We start from the raw sequence: 19,954 nt of genomic DNA, 5'->3' as shown, positions 1-19,954 counted from the left end.
TGCTTAACAGCTTAATGAAATTGGGCTCTAGGGATCGTTTGAGTTATTAGCCTATTAATATCGTTTTCTTCTTTTAAATGTTGGTTGAAGATTTAACCGTGGCAAATTGATATGCAATTGAAAGAATCATCACCCAATCTATTGGTCTTTGGCTCTCTATTTTGAGATGCAAGTGAGCGTGCAATTGTCTACTGATGAGGAGCAGAGTTTCGTTCCGCTCCCTGATACAGACCACTGCAGCAAGGCCTACCCCCGGCTCTCATCATTGAAACCAAACCACCGAGATCACCCAATCCATTTTAAAACGTGCACTTCGTGCCAGCGTGGTATTTAAAGGTTCACTCAACAGTTGGTGCCATTTCCGAAGCCAGCCACAGACCTTTGAGAAGAGAAGAGGCGGTCTTAACTGCGCGCCCATGCCCACAATCCAGTGATCACAACTTGTCACCCTCTTACATGAACTACTCGATACGCGTTATAGGAAACATCTCGCCATCGCTCAAGTGTCTCTCCCTCCCCCATACAGCACTCACTCAACCACGCCGTTTGACCATTAAAATGACGCACTGACGACATCGTGGGCTACAACAGTTTCTTAAGCAGCGCGCTCCGGAGGTTCACACATGGGCGGTTACTTCTTCTCCAAGCAGGTCCACTGTACATCGACTCGACTGGCGCGGCGCTAAACCATAGACTCCATTGCTAGGAAGAAACCCGTGGATGCAGAGTTATTGTGAGTTATACTTGCGCTCCAACTCAAAAACTCGACAAAATAATAAGTGAAGACAAGCAAAAAAGGGGGGTTACGTGGAGCGCCCATTCCTCCTCCTGGAGCCTTCTTAAGGGGGCCTTGGTTTTTAGTTTCGTGAAACTCTACTTCTTTTAAACACCATGAGGTTCTGTTGTGTTGTAGTGGTTTTGCCGTTGATCTGTGTGCTAGCTGGGTGCCTAGTGGCCCATGCAGCACCGAGGAGGGGCGGCGGAGGCAACAGCGACCCGCGGTGGAAAAGGAATTTCTCGCCACCGGGAATGCAGAACTCGGGCGGCAGCTACAATAAAGGAGATCTTGTTGAAAGGGTAAGTGGGTTTCTTGCTTTTCTTCTCTGCTCTGGTCTACTCTTGTTTTTGCTGATGGTTTAACTTGGTTTGATTGAAATATCGTCGTTCGAAGACATTGATAAATACCATAAATTTAAAAAGGAGATACATCAGAAAACAAACCACAAATAAATATATGAAAAATTAACATATTTGTTGTATACCCAGTACTTGAATTAAACTTTGCTAGTTTTAACTCTATTATCTGCGCGTGGAGAAACCTTTCAATTTTACGGATTAAGTCTTTCTACAATATTGCAGATGTGAAAATGCTAGTTAAATCAGAATTATGTTGAGTCTTGTTTGTGCAGTCTGCAAATCGTATCACACGGAATTCAATTACGTGTTGAACAACGTTGTAGAAAAAAACCTTAAGTACCTAGAAATTATTTGTTTAAACGCACTGTACACTATTGGTTATTACTCAAAATAATTATAGCGTTAAAAATATTTGGTAACGACGAACGGAAGTTGTTAATAGTAGCCTATAGAACATTGTGAGAAACGGCTCTTTCTGAAGTAACATAGTTTTTGAGAAAAAAACAAGTATTTCTTACTCAAACTTCAAACCTGAGGCCTTTTATTACGCATCTGAAAGTACACAAAATTGGTGCAACAAAGGTGTCTTTGTTTCATTATTCTCTTGCGATTTCGATGACCAATAATTGAGTCAAAATGTTCACAGATTTGTTATTTTATGCATTATGTTGTGATACACAAAGTGAGACGACTGGTCTTTGACAATTACCAAAGGTGTACACGCCTTTAAATCAACAAAAGCAACGCGTTTCTTTCTTTGTGCCTGAGAAAAAAATCGTAAACAAAAGCATTTTTGGCAGGGTAACCTGCTGTGACGGGATTTAACACATCCAGAAATACCTCAGAGCTCTTAAACTTCTGGATGGTCTAAAAAGATGTATTATGTAAGTGGCAATTGTTCAATGAGGCGGACAGAGAATTGAGATTAAACGAAACACAATCAATCAAAGCTGTGCGTGTGTATTGCCTCATATAAAAACGGTGTCAAAGCCTTGTAAAGATTTGATTAGGGACTAGTTTTCTAGGTGAATCGGGAGTTTCAATAAAAGTCCATTTCGTTTTTATTTATGTTGAACACCAGTATGTGGACACTTCTGATTATACAATCTATAATCCAATTCATTCCGGGAAAAAATTAACGATCAAAGATTGTATGACCCAAGGATGAAGATTTATACTGGATAGACACAGAGCTTTTAGTGTATAGGTCTACATTTTGTCTGCATAGAGGAAACACCGTAATATACAGTTCTGAAATCTAGAAAACACATATCTACCAGTTCGATTCTAATCAAGTTCATTTCAAAACCGATATCTAGCAGAAATTGTTGCCTTCCAAAAATACTGCTAAGCTTGTGATCCATTGTTTAGTATTAATTTTATACACTAGGTATATAGATACACACTATCTACTAATTCGATCATTGTCAAGTTTAATTTCAGAACCGATCCCTCACAGAAATTGTTGCTTTCTAAAAAATACTGCTAAACTTGAAAAAATAGTATGTACAGTTTTTGTTTGATTTCCCTCAGATCATGCTCAGATGAAACCTTAAAACCTGAACTTTCTGCAATTCCTGCTTATTTTCCGTTGTGGTTTTTGAATGTGAAAACCAGAGGATGGGAAATGATAAATTAAAAAATATACATTTAGTTTATGTATACAATGACACCCCATAAAATCGAGACTTTTTTACACTGCGTTTTGTGATCATACAAAGAAAACATGAGAGTTAAGGCACCGTGGTAAATTGATCAGCTGATGTTGGTAGTTATTAATCAGTTAAAGAGTGGGATTAATGTTTTTAACAGTATGGAAAGCAAAAATTCGATTATCATTGTTTGGCTAGCGAACGGCATACGCGAATCCGTGTTCAGGTTGGCGCGGGTTATACGAAAACATTTTTCAAAACGTGCAGTTGCGTTCTTGCTGTGAATTAAGATGACATTGGGAGTACGTGGCTCTTTTCAGTTCAGATGTAAAAAACGTGTTTTTTGTTTTACAACTATTTTATTTGACATGATCTCCTTCAGAGAATAAGTCCAAACTATTCATCATTACGTGGTTTATGAAACGTAACTTTTCAATGTATACCTTTGTAGACCCCTGGGTTAAGTGTTTGAGTGAAACTAACGAAGGAAAGACACAAGAGTCATGTTTTTCGAAAAGGTCACGGTTTATAACTTGAAGAATTACGGTCACTGACTTAAAGTGAAACTGTAACTTTCGGTCGTGTGAATTGTAATGCACAATTATAAAATACATATTCAAAATAGTCGTGTGCTGGCGGCAAGCATTTACAGTGTGTATTATATATTATGTCAGTGCTATCTTATTTTTGAAATAACACTTTGTACCTCCTTTTAGATTAATATACAGGTGAGTTGCTTTCTATTTTTTCAATTAATCAAGACGACGTCGAGGGAGAAAACTATTAATAAATTTCTTTTCCCATATCTGGCTTTCTCTTCGTTGTTGATTTTTTTTTTACGGAAGCGTGATCGGTCATCAATGAGCATGAAAGATGTCGTGGAGTGAAATATATTCAAAATTTTATTTCTGAATTGAAAACTTAATTAAGTCAACACTTAAGACTTTGCTGGTGTTTGCCCACACACTGACTCCCAACTGAACCAAGTGCGTGGTGACGTGATTGACTTTACACTACTGTAAATTTTGTGATAATAATTTGATGGGTATAAATTCAGTTTTGTCACTAGTTGTGACGCATTTAGCACATGTTGCATGACGACATCATATTCAAAAAGCACACACTGTTTGATGGTGAAGTCAAACACGCAAAGCCAAAATCAGATATATTTAAGTCAATTTGTCACATCTTATCAAATTTACTTATCACAATATGTTATCAAATCTTGAAATTTACTCGATTGTCACCCCCAAATGACCGCTAATAAAACCCTGGTAGGTCACTTCACCTTCTAATTAAATTTACAAAATTGTTAAATGGACGAACCGAATTCTTCTCAAGACAACGTATGTGCATGATATTTCACTAAGGCAACAAAGCAGATGACTCAATGCCCCCATGTCACTACCTACAGTACCTGGGTGCCCCTTGGGAGTGTTCCAGTACAAAATTGACAATTTCTAACAGGAAAAAACCCTTTGCAATAGAGCAAACGCCTGGGTGTCCTCACCCTTTCAGGAAGAAAGCGCCTACGTAATATAATTAGCAATTATTGGGAAAAAATAGAAGATCGACTTTCAGCGTAAAAGCTAAATGGAAGGTTACACCCGTACCAATCCACAGAGAATTGTTCCATTTGGACCGTTGTCATAGCCAATCAAAAATATGATTTCAAACCCCAACATACCACTGACGCATGGTCGTTCGACGTAGTCAAAGAAATCTCAAAATAAATACCTCATTAACTGCATCTACATGGCCCAATATAAATAAACTTTAATGATGTTTGTTCTAGATTGTGAAACTTTGCATATAGTGATGGACTGTAATTAGTGAAGGTTTGTGGTATAGCACCATGTGTACATCTCTATTTAGTATGTGTTGGTCCTGAAAAGAACCTGTGTTTGACAATAGCACCATAGCACAAACCATATTGGATGAAAGGTTCATATAGTTTGAATAAGTTGTGTTGTTGAAAGCCAAAGATTGGGATGTAGTTTTCTTCCTCCTAAAGATTGGGATGTAGTTTTCTTCCTTCTTAATCATTGATACAATTACTTATCTTCAAGCAGGCTTGAATCCTTGATTCTGACCAATTAGGTCTCGTTGGTTGGATAGGTGACGCAGAAGCAGAAGGGCTATATTGTCCCGTATTCTACCCGCGCTTGTGTGATAACTTATATTAAAACGTAATTACCAACAGTCAGGAAAGTTTTCCTACGTACCGGGTCAGTATTGAAGACATTACGAGATTGCATGGCGTGGCGAAGGGGAGGGGGTGGCTTCAGAGAGTCGATCGGGGTCAAGTAGGGTCAAGACACCCATCCAATTAAACTGCTTGAAATTCTTGTTTTTCTTGAGTTACAAGACTCTTATGTTTAAGAGTGTTCCCCTTTGTCTTTTCTGGTTGTTCGCCCCGGCCACGACACCCAATGCCCTCCTTCATAGGAAACTCCCTGAGTTCGCTTCCCTCACAGGTGCACGAGCATACAGCTTAAAGGCAGTGGACACTATTGGTAATTACTTAAAATAATGATTAGCATTAAACCTTTCTTGGTGATGAGTAATGGGGAGAGGTTGATGGTATAAAACATTGTGAGAACGGCTCCCTCTGAAGTGACGCAGTTGTCGAGAAAGAAGTAATTTTCCACGAATTTGATTTCGAGACCTCAGATTTAGAACTTGAGGTCTCGAAATCAACCATCTAAACGCACGTCACAACTTCGTGTGACAAGAATGTTTTTTTCTTTCATTCACATCTCGCAAGTTCGATGACCGATTGAGCTCAAATTTTCACAGGTTTGTTGTTTTATGCATATGTTGAGACCCACGAACTGTGAAGGCTAGTCTTTGACAATTACCAATAGTGTCTACTGCCTTTAAAACAAGGGGGGGGGTTTACAAAAATCAATGGTAGCTTTTAGACACCGTTTTGATCGATTAAATAACCACAAGGCTGGTTGCTACAGCTGTAGTTGTTCGCATGGGTTTCGAGTATTGCTCATGAAAAAAGCACATAGCCAAAAAGGGTGTTTTATTCTAATACTCCCATTGTGATAAAAAGACAGTCGCTAAACTTGCAACTTAACTCACAGTAATGTTTCACGATGGTGACCAGAACAATTCTTGTTCAAACATTTTGACTGATCGCAATCGAAGTATAAGTGAACACCGCTTTAAGAGCCCCAGCTTTAAAGGTGTGCAATGTTCCATTTAGGAGAATGACTTTCCCCATCCTCTATAGCTTCAAATGAATAAAACTTGACTGATCGCACTAAAACAGAAGTTAACACTACTTTAGGCACGCCACCTTTAAAGATGGTCATTATAGCTTCCAATGAATTAAGCTTTCTTCCAACCTGTGAAATTTCATTTGATTTTGCATTTGTCTCACTGCGGGGAGCTTTTCTCTTCTACATTAGGCTGTGATAACGTTTTCAAACTCAAGTCGCTTCTGTAAGCATGGGCTCGATATTGTTAAATTATATTTATTAATTTGCCTTCGCAGGTTTTGTAAATTCTGTGCAATACCTAAGCCGATAGCAGATGAAATCATGAAGACAATGTTCAATGCAGATTAAAAAAATAAAAATTAAAAATAGCCACGGGGGCAAATAAACACATCCTCACAATGATCTGCCATTGTTTAAACAAAAATAATATGTGAAAACGTTTTCGCAAAAAGTGAACATTAACACAACCAAGTAAAATGTAAAATTGATAACTCAATATTTTATTGGAAGAAGAAGAAACCAAGATTCAATTATATATAAAAATAAAAGGAAAAGCAACGAGTGAAAACAAATACGTCATCACACAATGTTCTGCCATTGTTTGAAGAGAAATGTGAAAACGATTTCGAAAAGGTTAACATTATACATAACCAAATCAAATGCACAATTTATAACTCAATATTCTATTGGAAGAAAAGAAACTAAGATTTAAAAAAAAAATGGTAAAAGCCACGAAGGGAAATAAACACACCTCTACAATGTGCTGCCATCCTTAAAAAAACCATGCGAACACAATCCCGCAACGGTGAATATTAACAAAACCAAATAAAATGCAAAATTGATAATTCAATATTTTATTGGAAGATGAAGAAGAAACTTACGTTTCTTCCCTCAACATTGGAAAATCTTGAGTAAAAATAACAAATGGTTTGAAGAACACAGTGTCCTCATCATAGCCTTGAACTTGTGATTTGTTTCAAACAATACAGCGTTTGTGTCCTTAGTTATTGCTCTAAACTAATACAACAAACTCATTTAATTACTAAGAATAATGCATCGACAAAGATGTGTCTTTTTATAGCTCGAGTTAATTTTAACCTCCAAAGGTCGAACAAGAGTGATTTCTTTTTACTGAAAATAATGCAAGGTCTTGGGGAAAAACGTTTTTTTTTGTGAGAGGCATATGATAAGAAGGTACTTGATAAGATGTGATTAAGCTGAATCGCCATGAATAAATGTTGCCCCAAATGTCCAACCCCTTTGTGATAAATCTGCAGAAATTCAAGGAAACATTTTTTTTAGTGTATGGGTCGGTCATCACCAGATTTGTGTTCATCGTGACTTAGTGATGTGGCTATGTGGGTTTTTTGGGGTTTTTTTTAAATAAAGAATCTAAAGAACGATCACCAACGTTTTGTATCGAATGCAACGATAATACCTTCATCAGAGACAAGTTATTGCTATTAATTGATTCGACTCGATTTTATTTATATTTTTATATACCAAAAGGATCATATTCCATCAACATGAGCCGAAAGGCTACAACAAAATTTAAAATATACAAATTTTTAGTTTACAGTACACCATGACGGTTGAGTTAGCAAAAGCTTCAATGTTAAACCAGGAACTAATGATTAATCTTTGAACATTGAGTTTCTTCAAACTTAGCAGACAAACAAAAAATACTTGGCTATAAGCAATGTGACTTTATGTTCCCGAGAGGTCACCAAACAAATTAATTTGTCTCTTTCTGATAACATTAAATTTTGCATTACTTTTACTACAGTATCAGAGTTTTATACATCGCACAATCACATTATCTGTTAATAACAACGCCAAAGTGATAACTTCTCTGCGGAAATAATAATAATAATGATAATAATATTAATTTTTGCTTAAATTGCGACAGCGGAAATGTATTTGTTCCGTTCACCAATAAAAACGAGGAAGTTATAACATCCGGCATACAGAAATAAGAAAACAACTTTGCCAAATTGTTCTTTTCCGAAGAATATTTTGTTTTATCTCAACTCCTTTTTCCTTTTCCGCCGAAAGACAGCCCCAAGCGTTGGCGCTTCACGAAAATTCGATTTATGTGGCGGTGAAAACCCTGAACCTTTGGCTTATCAATTCAATTAAAAACCAACACTCATTTCTTTAGGACTATATGGACGGAAAAAGGGCAGAAAAGGAGAAAAAAAGACATGGCATTGTAGTTTAGCATACCACAGTGACTGGCCACGACCAAGGGCACAAAAGACATGACTGTTTGAGAGTCGGCTACCTTCCGCTTAACATTTTTTAGGAGTATACAGCCATGTGGCTACCTAAAACGACACTGTCTGAGATAAATGTTTGATGTTGTGGACTTGTAATTACCTCAGCTCATCACCTTTGATGTTAAACATTCAAGGACAGTTTCCTTCCTTTATCATTGAACGAATGCCTGTTTTAAATCAAGGTAGCCAATAATAATGAGTTAGGGCAGTGTTTGTGATGTCACCAGTTCACACCCGGGAACGTAGAAATGTTGTTCAGCCTCGACAAAATGTTAAGTTCAGTGATCCCTAGCAATATGTTTTGCTCGAAGTAAAAAGTATTCGCACTAACTTTAACCCCCATAGAGTCATGTGCTTACGATCGGCATAACACAATATCATAGGCCTATATACTCATTTAAACAAAACAGTTAAGTACAATAATAATTAATGAATATGAATCGTTTTGGATTTCAGAATGAGACTTTTTTGTGGTGTGTAAACAAAAAGTGAGTTTTCGACTTAAAACTTATGTGATATAGAACTCCTTTTTTGGCACAACTGATGGTGCTACTAACTGTAATTAGCCGTTGACGTCACTGGGCTGTTCTCGCAGCGAGTGTTTCGCAGGAGTACAGCACACTTCAACTGTTGCGAAGTCAACACTCATATATCACATTCGCATTCGCAGGAAGTATAAACCGGGCTTTACAGGAAATAGTAGATCGATGTTAATAATTTGTTCTGAAAGCTTGATCGAAATGACGCTTCCAATTCACCGAAATGCCTTCAACGCAAAAGGCAACTGTGTTCACATCATTCTGTGGTTAGTACCTAAAACAAAGTTTAACACAACGCAAAGCACAAAATAAAAAAAGTCTAACACGTTGACCTATGCACTTCCATGGATAATGTTATCGACTTCAACCTAACAATTAACAACATAGTACAACAACATGTTGTTTAAAATAACACCTCAGTTTAACAGTAACTGACCCGTGCGGCTATTTTTGATACTTCTATCCCCAAGCCATCGTGCTTAATTTCAAACGGCTCAAAAAAGAAGAAAAAGAATTGTACATTACACCTGGACGTATAGCACTAGAAGGCAAAAACATGACTGGGTAGACGCCAATCTCACCTGCGCAGATGGTCAGTGACATCAGCAAAGGCTGCACATATTTTTTTGTTTTCAACATGGCGATGGCAATTATACAACTTCAGGAATTTCATTTTTTCTTTTTTCTTTTCAACCTCGATCAATGCTTTTCAAGTTTTTGCTGGTCAAGTGTCGTGAACATTAGTGCTTTCTTGAAGATCGCGTTTATATCAATAGTATAAGGTTTTTTCATGAGCAGCTGACACCCTGCTACTAAAGAGTATATATGAAGGTTAAATCAAATTTACTTTTAAAGCACATTTTGTCTTATAGATAGTCTTCACCAGTATTCACACTTGATGCGACCCAACATATAAAATAACAAACCAGTGAAAGTGTTATAGCAATCGGTCGTTGGCGTCAAGAGGAAAAAAGTTCGAAAAGACCTTAAACGTTTTCAAACATTGAGTTTTAGTCTCGCAAGATCAAAACCAATTGCGTTAATCGTTTTTCTTAAAAAATACTGCTTTTCAACCAAACATATTTCAAAGGGAGTGTCCAATCATAACCAACTTTATACCATGTTGTGTTCTGCAAATCTATGTCTCTGTTTTAATTGTTTCTAAAACTATTTGATTCTCTGTGAATTTACCGTTGTACACACTTCAAAATTGCTTTACTCATTTCTCAAAAACTATATTGCATTTTAAGCAAACGTATTTCATTTTAAGCAAAGGGAGTGTCCCACCATGACCAACTTTATACCATGTAACTGTGCAAATCTATGTATGGTTTGATTCTGCTAAAAATGTTTTATTCTCCGTGAATTAACCGGTTGTACACACTCCAGGTCTTATGAAAGCATCGATTTCCCCGTCCCCGGTCTATCAAGGGGTATCAGTGATGCGGTTCAGTTACATTTGACCGATGTCAAGAAACTTGATCCGATTCCTTCAAATCGAAACGCAATCCTTCCTCGAAAACAATTAAAGGAATACATTAGTCCTATTTTAGGGCATAATTGGATGTTCATAAATAAACTGCAGGAAAGATTTAGTCAAAGGTAACCTTTAAAAGTCGTCTCCAGCGAAGCAACTTTTTAGAATATTTTATTTCCCCAACATTCTGAGTACGACCTATTGGTGACATTATACGCGCTCTAAATGATATTGGATACGCCTTTGATATTTACGTATATATTTATTTGTAGCGTTGTTTTGAAAAACCTCTTCAAATTGTTCCATAAAAGAATAGTTTTGAAATGAGATATGGCAAACACGGCAACCCTTTAGAATGATGACCGGTATCCGATGATACGTATCCATGACAAACGAGATTTGGCTGAGAAAAAAAGAAAGTATAAAGCAGCTAATTGATGTATTGGTATTTCACTTGAAAGGTCTTCCGCTCCACTTTACAGAAAGAAGGTTTTTGTATAATGTCAACCTCAAACGCAAGGACGAATATTTTTGAGGGTTAAATAATGGAAAGGTCGTGAGAGTTTGTCCTTTAATATTAAACTTCTCTTTTGTCGCGCTCGTTATAATTTGCCCTTAAATTGCATACATCATTTTAGCAAATGGTTTTTTAATATAACCTATATCGTTCTATTGTTTAAACAAGTCTTAATTACCACGGATTAAGTGTTGACCTTTTACAGCCGTTAACTCAACCAGTCTTGCAGGTTAACCTATATGACGTGGTTCTGAGCTAATTCATCTCATTTTAAACACTGCACAAGGACAGATTTGAAATGATGACATTCAGAGAAAATAGTGTTACTACCAAATTGTTAACTCACCTTTAACATCGTTGCCACCCTCAATCACCCTGGCCATTTTGTATGTTCCGGACAAAAACAAAATCTTGAATTTTCTTCCAAAGGAAAACTTACCTGGAATAATTAAACGAGACAGAACAAAATTCTCATTTCCTGCCAAGTAATAACAATTGCAAGAGACTTTTTACGACATCGTTGCCGGGTAAACCTAGAAATCCTGACACCAGAAAGTCTACGTGTCCAGGTCTCCAGGTAATTAGGGTCCAACGCCATACCAAACCTCTTCAGAAATCATAGGAGACGGACTCATTGGCCAATCGAACCAGACTAATTTAATTGTTGCGCGACAGTAAGTTCTTTTATACTGTGTGGTATCTTGTAGGTTTCTTGTCTCTTAACGGGCAATGACGTCTATAGGGTTTTGCATTGAGGGTGATCTATGGAATTGGTAGCGCCACATGAATGCCTAATGTACACCAGTATGTAAATTAATAGGTTAAGTTATATGTACATTAATGTTCTATTTTAATGTTTAATCGTGTAAAATTGATGCGGAGCTCTGTTGCTCCCTAAGAATGTTCCCGCGTATGAAATATTCTTGAGGAAAAGAGAAATGCAGTCATAGCTCTTGGCACTTAGTGAAACTTTACTAGCAATGGAGAGTTGATTATAGTATAACACATTGTGAGAAACTGAAGTAACGTTGTTTTTTGTTTTTATCATACTAAAAAGGCATCGAAGCAGACAAATTAATTTGTGCAACAGTGGTGTTTTTCTTTCATTAGTCTCTTGTAACTTCATTGACCAATTGAGCCCACATTTTTACAGATTTGTTTTATGCACATATTGGGATACACCAAGTGAGAATACTGGTCTTTGACAATTTAACCAATGGTATCCAGTGCCTTTAAAGGAAATTGTTCTCCGTACCATGGTATGCTGTCTTTGTTTATTCTGAATTGTCAATTTTTTTTATTATTATTATTATTATTATTATTATTTTTTTTTTTTTAACCCGCTGTTTATTTTTTGCGTACTTAACCATGCGGTGTATTAATCTTTTCATCTCCAACGATCGACTCGACTAACGCAACTTGTCACTTTAATTAAAAGAAATATCGCAGTATATACACCACAATGATCTATGCTTAGGCCTCGATCGATCGCTCCCCGACCTTGACCAAATGGTGTCTCATTAATAATTGTTAAAGGATATGAACAAAAATGAAACAGGTCAAAATGTGAGAAGGAAAAAAGGGTGGGGGAAATAAATGGATATTCGATACTCAGCAGTGCGAGGGGATACAAAGGTTCAGCGAACTGACTTTATTTTCTATTTATACGTGACTTTGTGGCTTTCGATGAAGCGAAAAACGGTTTTCCTTCATGTTAGATTCTATGAGTAAGATTTGAAACTTTGCATGGTGGAAATACGGTAGCACCATGAAATGGTAAACTCAAATTGAGTTGGGGTGGTTCAGAAAAAGAACCGTGGGTTAAAATTCGACGTTTTGATCAGTTAATGCTTCTGGGGAAAGCTTGATTCTATGAGTAAACGTTGGGATTGGGTGTCACCTGTTTGCACTGCACGCACGTCTCATGATATCCCAATCGCACGATCACTCTCAAGCTAACAATCGATGTTTACCATCCATACATATACATCTATAAAAGTCTTCATGTTTCATATGGAAAGAAAACACACGAAGCATAACAAGAGTTTTCTTATGTGATCAGGAAAAAGGTTACGGAAAAAGAGCGGGAGTGGATTATGGACGTGAGTTGCATCCAAACGACGGAATTACCGGGCGTGGTAGATGGTCGTATGTAATCATTGCACTACGATATATTAGCGATTGGGATCTGATTTTTATTTGCTGGAAAGTAGTTGGGAGACAAGGCTATCAAACTGACGCCGGGGAGTATGGGAGGAATATAAGGATGATTTCCCACCAATATACAATTCGTGTTGAGCTCCATCCTCAGGTACATTATATCTGAGTATAGTACATATCTATATCTTTGGAGTTTTCTTAGTTTTCTGCTTGACTAGGAAATCGAAAAAGACAATAACCGCGCTTTAATTAATGGTCGCACGAGGCACGCCATACTTTCGATTCGATGTTCAAGGTCGCACTTGGTAGTAGTTCTAGTCGCATTTCCTTCCGCTGTTGAATAATGTTTTAAGTCCCAATCATGACATAATATAGACCTACGGAGCACTATCAAAGGAGCCGAATAATTATATTGGTCTGGGTCTATATTCAAAGGAGAAATGTATCAATATTCCGAGGAGCACTAAGGGGTTGAACTTGATTACTTTTTTGTAGTATTAAACCATGCATTATAACCACTCTATAGGGCCATAGTCGTGGTTTTTAATATTATTGACAAATATTTGGTGTACTTTATTCTGATTCAGTGTCAGTACATTAGGGACAGCATATCAACTAACATGACCGTTGCCCTACCTACCTACCAATATTGATTCAAAGAGAGTAAGCACACCTGTAGCAGCATGTTTCTTGAAGTGACCAGTGTCGTACCTTTTACTGATTCAAAGATATAAAGCACACAAGTGGCAGCATCCTTTTCGAAGTGACCAATGTGGTACCTTATATTGATCGAAACAGAGTGAGCACACTTGAGGCAGTAGGTTTCTTAAAGTGGCCAATGTCGTACCTTATAGACGATGTGACCTATGTTTACATTCAAACCGCCCTCTGTTGACAAAACGCTATAAATACGTCATGTTTCGCCGGGCACTGAGTTGCGTAGTCATAGTAAGTTTGCATACACTTTCTATCTGGCTGCCAAAACACAAAGGTTTTGCCCGGCGGTATGCGCGCGAATCATGTTATGGTTTTCGTGTGACGTCAGAGGTCACATCGTCTATACTGATTCAATGATATTAAGTACACCAGTGGCAGCATGTTCCTTGAAGTGACCAATGTCGTACCTTATATTGATTCAAAAGATAGTAGGCACACCAGTGGCAGCATGTTTATTAAAGTGGCCAATGTCGTACCTTATATTGATTCAAAAAATAGTAAGCACACCAGTGGCAGCATGTTTCTTGATGTGACCAATGTTCGTACCTTATATTGATTCAAACAGAGTAAGCACACGTGAGGCAGTAGGTTTCTTAAAGTGGCCAATATCGTGCCTTATATTGACTCAAAGATATTAAGTGCACCAGTGGCAGCATGTTTCTTGTAGTGGCCATTGTCGTAGCTTATGTTGATTCAAACAGAATAAGCACACTGGAGGCAGTAAGTTTCTTAAAGTGACCAATGTCGTACCTTATATTGATTCAAAGATAGTAAGTACACCAGTGGCAGCATCTTTTTCGAAGCGACCAATGTCGTATCTTAAATTGATTCAAATAGAGAAAGCCAACCAGTTACAGTAGGCGTCTTCAATGAAGTGACACTTGTCGTACCTTATATTGATTCAAAAGAGTAGGCACGCTGGTCTTCTATGTCACCGAATACACCCTATATTGTTTCAAAGAATGTGAGAACGACGTGCAGTGACATTTTTTATTTACAATTGTTTTTATTGTTTGATTATATATTTTAAAACTTAATCAGTTTTCTTTTCTTAAAATAATGATCTAAAAGACCTGGTGGGGTTTTCCCAATAGAGTAATCCTCAAGACTCATTATGATTTTCTTATTTGACTGACTATTCATTTGCGAATACAAATGTATGTGTTTATTATAATCCAAGGATGAATTACGAGATACTGTAATGATGATACATACACAGACTCAAACAGCGCTCACAGGTCCTTTACCCCGTTATTAACAGTTTGAATTATTATCGGCACCCCATCCATCAAAATGTTTACCTATTAACAGAACCGAGCGTGTCTACTTTACTGGATGGGAAATAACGAACATCGTTCACGCGGGAAAACTCCTACCAATTTACAACACGTGTACCAACACACACGTGGTTATTCAGGAGGAGAAGCTTGTACGTTCAGAATCAAAGTGGTGTTTGGCACTCTACGGCTATTTTATGGTTGTGACTTTTTGCAGTTATGGCAGTTATCCATTTTTACTGAAAATGTCTATCTTTTTGACAAACCAGAGAGGATAACAGTTCATTGCCTTTTCTTCTTCATGGTACTGGGTGTTTAAAAGCATCTCTGGTTTTCATTCATACCATTCCTAGAATCTACACGTATGGCATTTTGCGAAGGGAAATTGTTGTGTAGTGTCTAGGCCTACAGCCGAATTCAATACTTTTCTGCTTCTAATAATAATACTAATAATAATGGTGTTAAACATTTCTATTGTGCAAAAAGGAAGAATTCTGCTAATACACAGTGACAACCAAAAAGTGGCGAGGCTATCGTTTCCGAAATAGATATGTTTTGAGATTAGTTTTGTATTTGGAACCATTCTGCTTCTCTGAGTTGAAGTGGGACGCTGTTCCAAAGAGATTGCCCAGCATTCTATGAAAATAATCTCCAGTCGTTTCAAATATCCACTGGTAAAATTAATGCCTTAGTATGGATGTATGGATTTGCGTAAAATATATAAATTCAAACCGATATTTGTATGTTATAAAATAAAACGACAAACACTTATATTCACGCTTTAGAAATAGTGATCTACATTAAACAGTAGTCGGGATCAATTTAAAACCAATAATAAACATGAGTCAAATTAATTTTGCAGAAACAGCACGGGTTCTGGGACTGTCGTGTTACACTCAAATGAAAATTCCATCGCTTTTTCCCCCTGAATGTCTGATGTTTTAACAGGTGAACCACGGGCGGGTGGGAATCATTCCACGAGAAAGAAAAAAAATAGAGATTGTCACGCCTTCGTATAAAAGTCGACCGTGCGAGAGGGCTTAAAGACGGCATCCAAATTACGCTCTAGTAACTCCTGATTATATCCCGTACTTTAAATCAATTCAGCAGTCAATTTCTAGCTCATTTTGTTTTCACTCCCCGGACCCAAATCAACTCTAAATAATTTTGAAACGCTGTTGAAGACTGCTCACGTTTAAGTGATTATTTGAAACCATTTTGTGCGACTCATGCTTTAAACGAATTTGCAGGTTTTGTTTTCACCCATTGAGGATTTTTTTTTCTTTTTAAGAGTTTTTTGATAGTCCAACAAACTGCGGGCGTGGGTAATTTTGTGTCAAAAATTTGCATGTTTTCACTATTTTCCCATTGCAACGGATTAAGCCCACATTTTCACCACGTTTGTTGTTTAATTTAATTATATAAAATGGTTGATCATACAGCACATAAGCACTGTCAGTGACTATATTTTTTGTCAGCTCTTCCAATCCCGTAAAAAGACACTGAACACTGTAGGTAATTGTCAAAGGCCAGTCTACTCATTTGGTGTATCTCATATGCATCAAATAACAAACCTGTGAAAATTTTAGCTCGATTGGTCGTCGGAGTTGCGAGACAACTATTATAGAAAGGTCTCGAAATCAAATTCGTGGAAAATTACCTCTTCACTTCACCAAGTAAGGTTTGATACTAATAAATATTTTGAGTTATTACCAATAGTGTCCACTGCCTTTAAGTGTTATTTACTTGTTAGACTGGGTGCCAAATCACCACAGTCTACTTAAACGGGTATGGTGTGAAACGTGTAAACCGAATTAGAATTGTAATGAAATCCCCCCATTGCAGTATAACTTTCACGAAAATATAAACAGTGCGAGTAACATTTGAATTCCCCCATAATATTGATGGTAATTAATCGGCACACTTGCTGCCCATAATAAATCACTTGAAAATATTTCAAGACATGTTTGTTCTATACACAAACAAACAAACTGCTATACTTGTGTTTAAAGCAATCTTCGTGTTATACGTCGTTTCGATATCAGATATGATTTCATAAATTCACATCTAAAGTTCTGACATATCAGACACAGAGGATTTTGAGATACTATATAAGAAGAAATAAATAGGAGTCATAACCATAACTTCTCATATTGAGTATCGACTTACTGACAAAACAAGACGACTTCCCCGAATGAAATATAGGGCAGAGTGTCTTGCTCTACTTTCCTCGATTGCTAACGACACTGAAATCAAATAGCTGAAACATAAACTAATTTTAGATTATTTCACTATACCGCGATCAGTTTAAAGGAAAAGCACAATCTTATGTTTTGAGTGGGTTTTTTTTTTGTTTTTTATTTTTTTTTGCTCTGTATCTTGGTGTATCTGTCACAGAGCCTTCAGAGGAAAAACTCTTGGGACAGGGTTACAATTTACCGTATACTGTGTTTTAGCGCCCACTTGCGAGATTGATTCGGAATATCGGTTACAATTACTCAGGTAGTTAACTATCCAGGACACAGTTCACCGTATGTATTTCTCCTACGTATGTCGGTACCCGATTAATTCTTGAGTTACACAAAACACGATTAGGCCTTCCAGTTTTATGTTTTCTTTTCCTTTTTTCCTTTTTCTCATTTTTTTTTCTTTTTTTTCTGAAGAAGTGGATGTGGCTGCAAATTGACACTGATTCTCCCGGGGAAAATATGTTTTGATATTAAAAAAAAACAGATGATTTCTGAGTAAAAACTATCAGTTTCGCAGTATTGACAGAGAGAAGATCACTTGAGTTTAGAACGAGCGAATTGTTTCTTAGATTTACGGACCGATATTAAAAGGAATTCATTCCTTTTGGACTCGTAAAAGTCTCGAGTTTATTTTTAGTTTTACGATCAGGATCTGTGTTTAGTTGCGCGTGGTTTTCAAAGGTAACGTACATATACAACCAAGCTTCGAAAGAAGGGGGAAAACAATACTTTGACCATAAAGAGCTACGAGAAGTGAAATTGTTTCTTTGTTTCACCCAAAACAAAACAAGGCAAATAGTTTTTTTTTAATAAAGCAATTGTACTAACTTATCAAATGAATTTCTACAAAACACAGCCAATAAACGAAATTTACGTTTCGACTCAGAACGAGGCAAGGGCAAGGAGAGAAAAGTACTTAAACAAGTACTTACAAGTATTGAACGTTCGATTTATGATGTACTTGGTTCCACGAAAAAAAAATATAAAGGAGGTTTGAAATTAATTGCTGTCGTTGTTTTACGAGTCCTGTTATGATGTCATTTTACAAAAAAAGGAATAGCCACACATTTCAGAAAGACACCCCCCCCCCCCCCCAAAAAAAAAGATGAAAAGAACATTCAGTGTCAAGCTAAGAAACGGGCAGACAAGATGAGTCTCTCCAACATAAAACCTAAGTGACATTCGCTAAGATCCGTCTACCAGATATGTCAATATTCATCCCATCAAAGCCAAGTTTTGTCACAATTTCAATCATGGTGATGGGTTGATAAGCGAAGCTAGACCGTGTTGGCCGAAAGCGCCACGTCGACCCTCCCCCTCTCTCTTTAGAAACCCATGGCAAACACAATCGATGTGAGATAAAGTATGTCAACAATGATGGGTGAAGTTGAATGGATACACCGCACGTTTGAAATTATTTTGAAGGATGATTTATTTTGTGAAGAATGACAACTTGCCCTGAAAGTTGATTGTAAAGTGATAATTTATTCAATAGTAAGTTCTTATACCTCTCTCTCCATTGATTGTTTTTCTTCGTTATGAATTTATTTTAAGTTTTTTTTTTCATTATTCCTATATGCGTCCCACTTCTTTTCTCGAAGGTTTGTTCGTTCTTACAAAAGAGTTGATTCGTCGTCTGTGTTTAGATTATTTTATTTCAGCGACTGGAAGGGAAGTATTGTAGTCTTTAACAATAGTTAGTGGTCAAGTTTCTTCTCATGTTATAATCCTCAATTAGTAAAGTTGTCTACATCTGCATCTCGTGTAATAATATAGTTGATGTTGTTGATGCTGTCGTTTTTGATAGCTGTTCCGACCTACTTTCGAAACAGTTGTTGTTGTTATTATTTTCATAACAATTTTCAATTTTAAATCAACCAGAACGGGATGACACTCTAAGGCCGTGTCCGAATTGGTGGCTACGGCTGCGGCTACGACCGTTGCCAGGGTTGTTGCTAAGGGCGTCCTATACTTCAATGCATGATGACGCGGCGATCCGGCCATAGCCGTGGCCGTAGCCACCAATTTGGTTCCGGCCTAAGGAACGAGAACAAACAAACACTTTACGTTTCAGTGAACAGGAAATAACAGCAGATTGAAAGTAGTGGAGCATTATCTTTGGCACGATGCCAACTCTTTTAAACTTTGATATTCTGCATAATTATTTAAAAGCCGAAAGAGAAAACAAAAATAATAAAATAAAATACAATCCGAGAATGTCAAACCAGGCTGATCATACCCCGGGGTATATTCAATTTTTTCGTGCTCTGTCGAAAATTCACCGCCCCAAAAAAACAAATCAAGCATCAAATTTGATATTTTTTCTAGGACACGGGAAAATTATTAATTTCTTTATGATGGGTGGAAAGAATATTTATTGGCGAGAGATTTAGAACACAGGAAATGACATCCGATGGTTACGTCAAAATATTCGCGAGGACAAATTTATCTGGAATTATGAAATGAGCTTTTGGCGGTCCTATCAAGAGAAAATAGAAATAAAGAAACGAAGAAAAAATCACACGCACACATAAAACAGGAGCGGTGAAATCATTAAGGACATCTATAGCAGTTCGAATAGAAAAATAATAATGCATGGTATGTTTTGTATTCTAAGTTGCTGTTGTTAAGTTGGAAAATCATCGACACTTGTTGTCATAAAACTGTTTATAGAAATAAGTCACAATAATTATTGATGATTATGCTAACACGTTATA

The 19,954-nt window shown here is 37.0% G+C and overlaps 1 protein-coding gene across 1 annotated transcript in view; it reads left to right on the top strand.

Annotated features, from left to right (window-relative positions):
* Window positions 1-538: 538 nt before the first annotated feature.
* LOC139939554 (uncharacterized) overlaps window positions 539-19,954 on the top strand; it is a 71,355-nt gene continuing 51,939 nt past the window's right edge. The window contains exon 1 of the mRNA XM_071935556.1: window positions 539-1,077. Coding sequence (XP_071791657.1) covers window positions 892-1,077 — 186 coding nt within the window. The 5' untranslated portion in view covers window positions 539-891. The remainder of the gene's footprint in view (window positions 1,078-19,954) is intronic.

This window comes from Asterias amurensis, chromosome 7 (genome assembly GCF_032118995.1).
Source record: "Asterias amurensis chromosome 7, ASM3211899v1".
Classification (NCBI taxonomy): domain Eukaryota; kingdom Metazoa; phylum Echinodermata; class Asteroidea; order Forcipulatida; family Asteriidae; genus Asterias; species Asterias amurensis.
The sequence above is the reverse complement of the archived record's forward strand: the minus strand, read 5'-3'. Positions and strand labels throughout refer to the sequence as shown.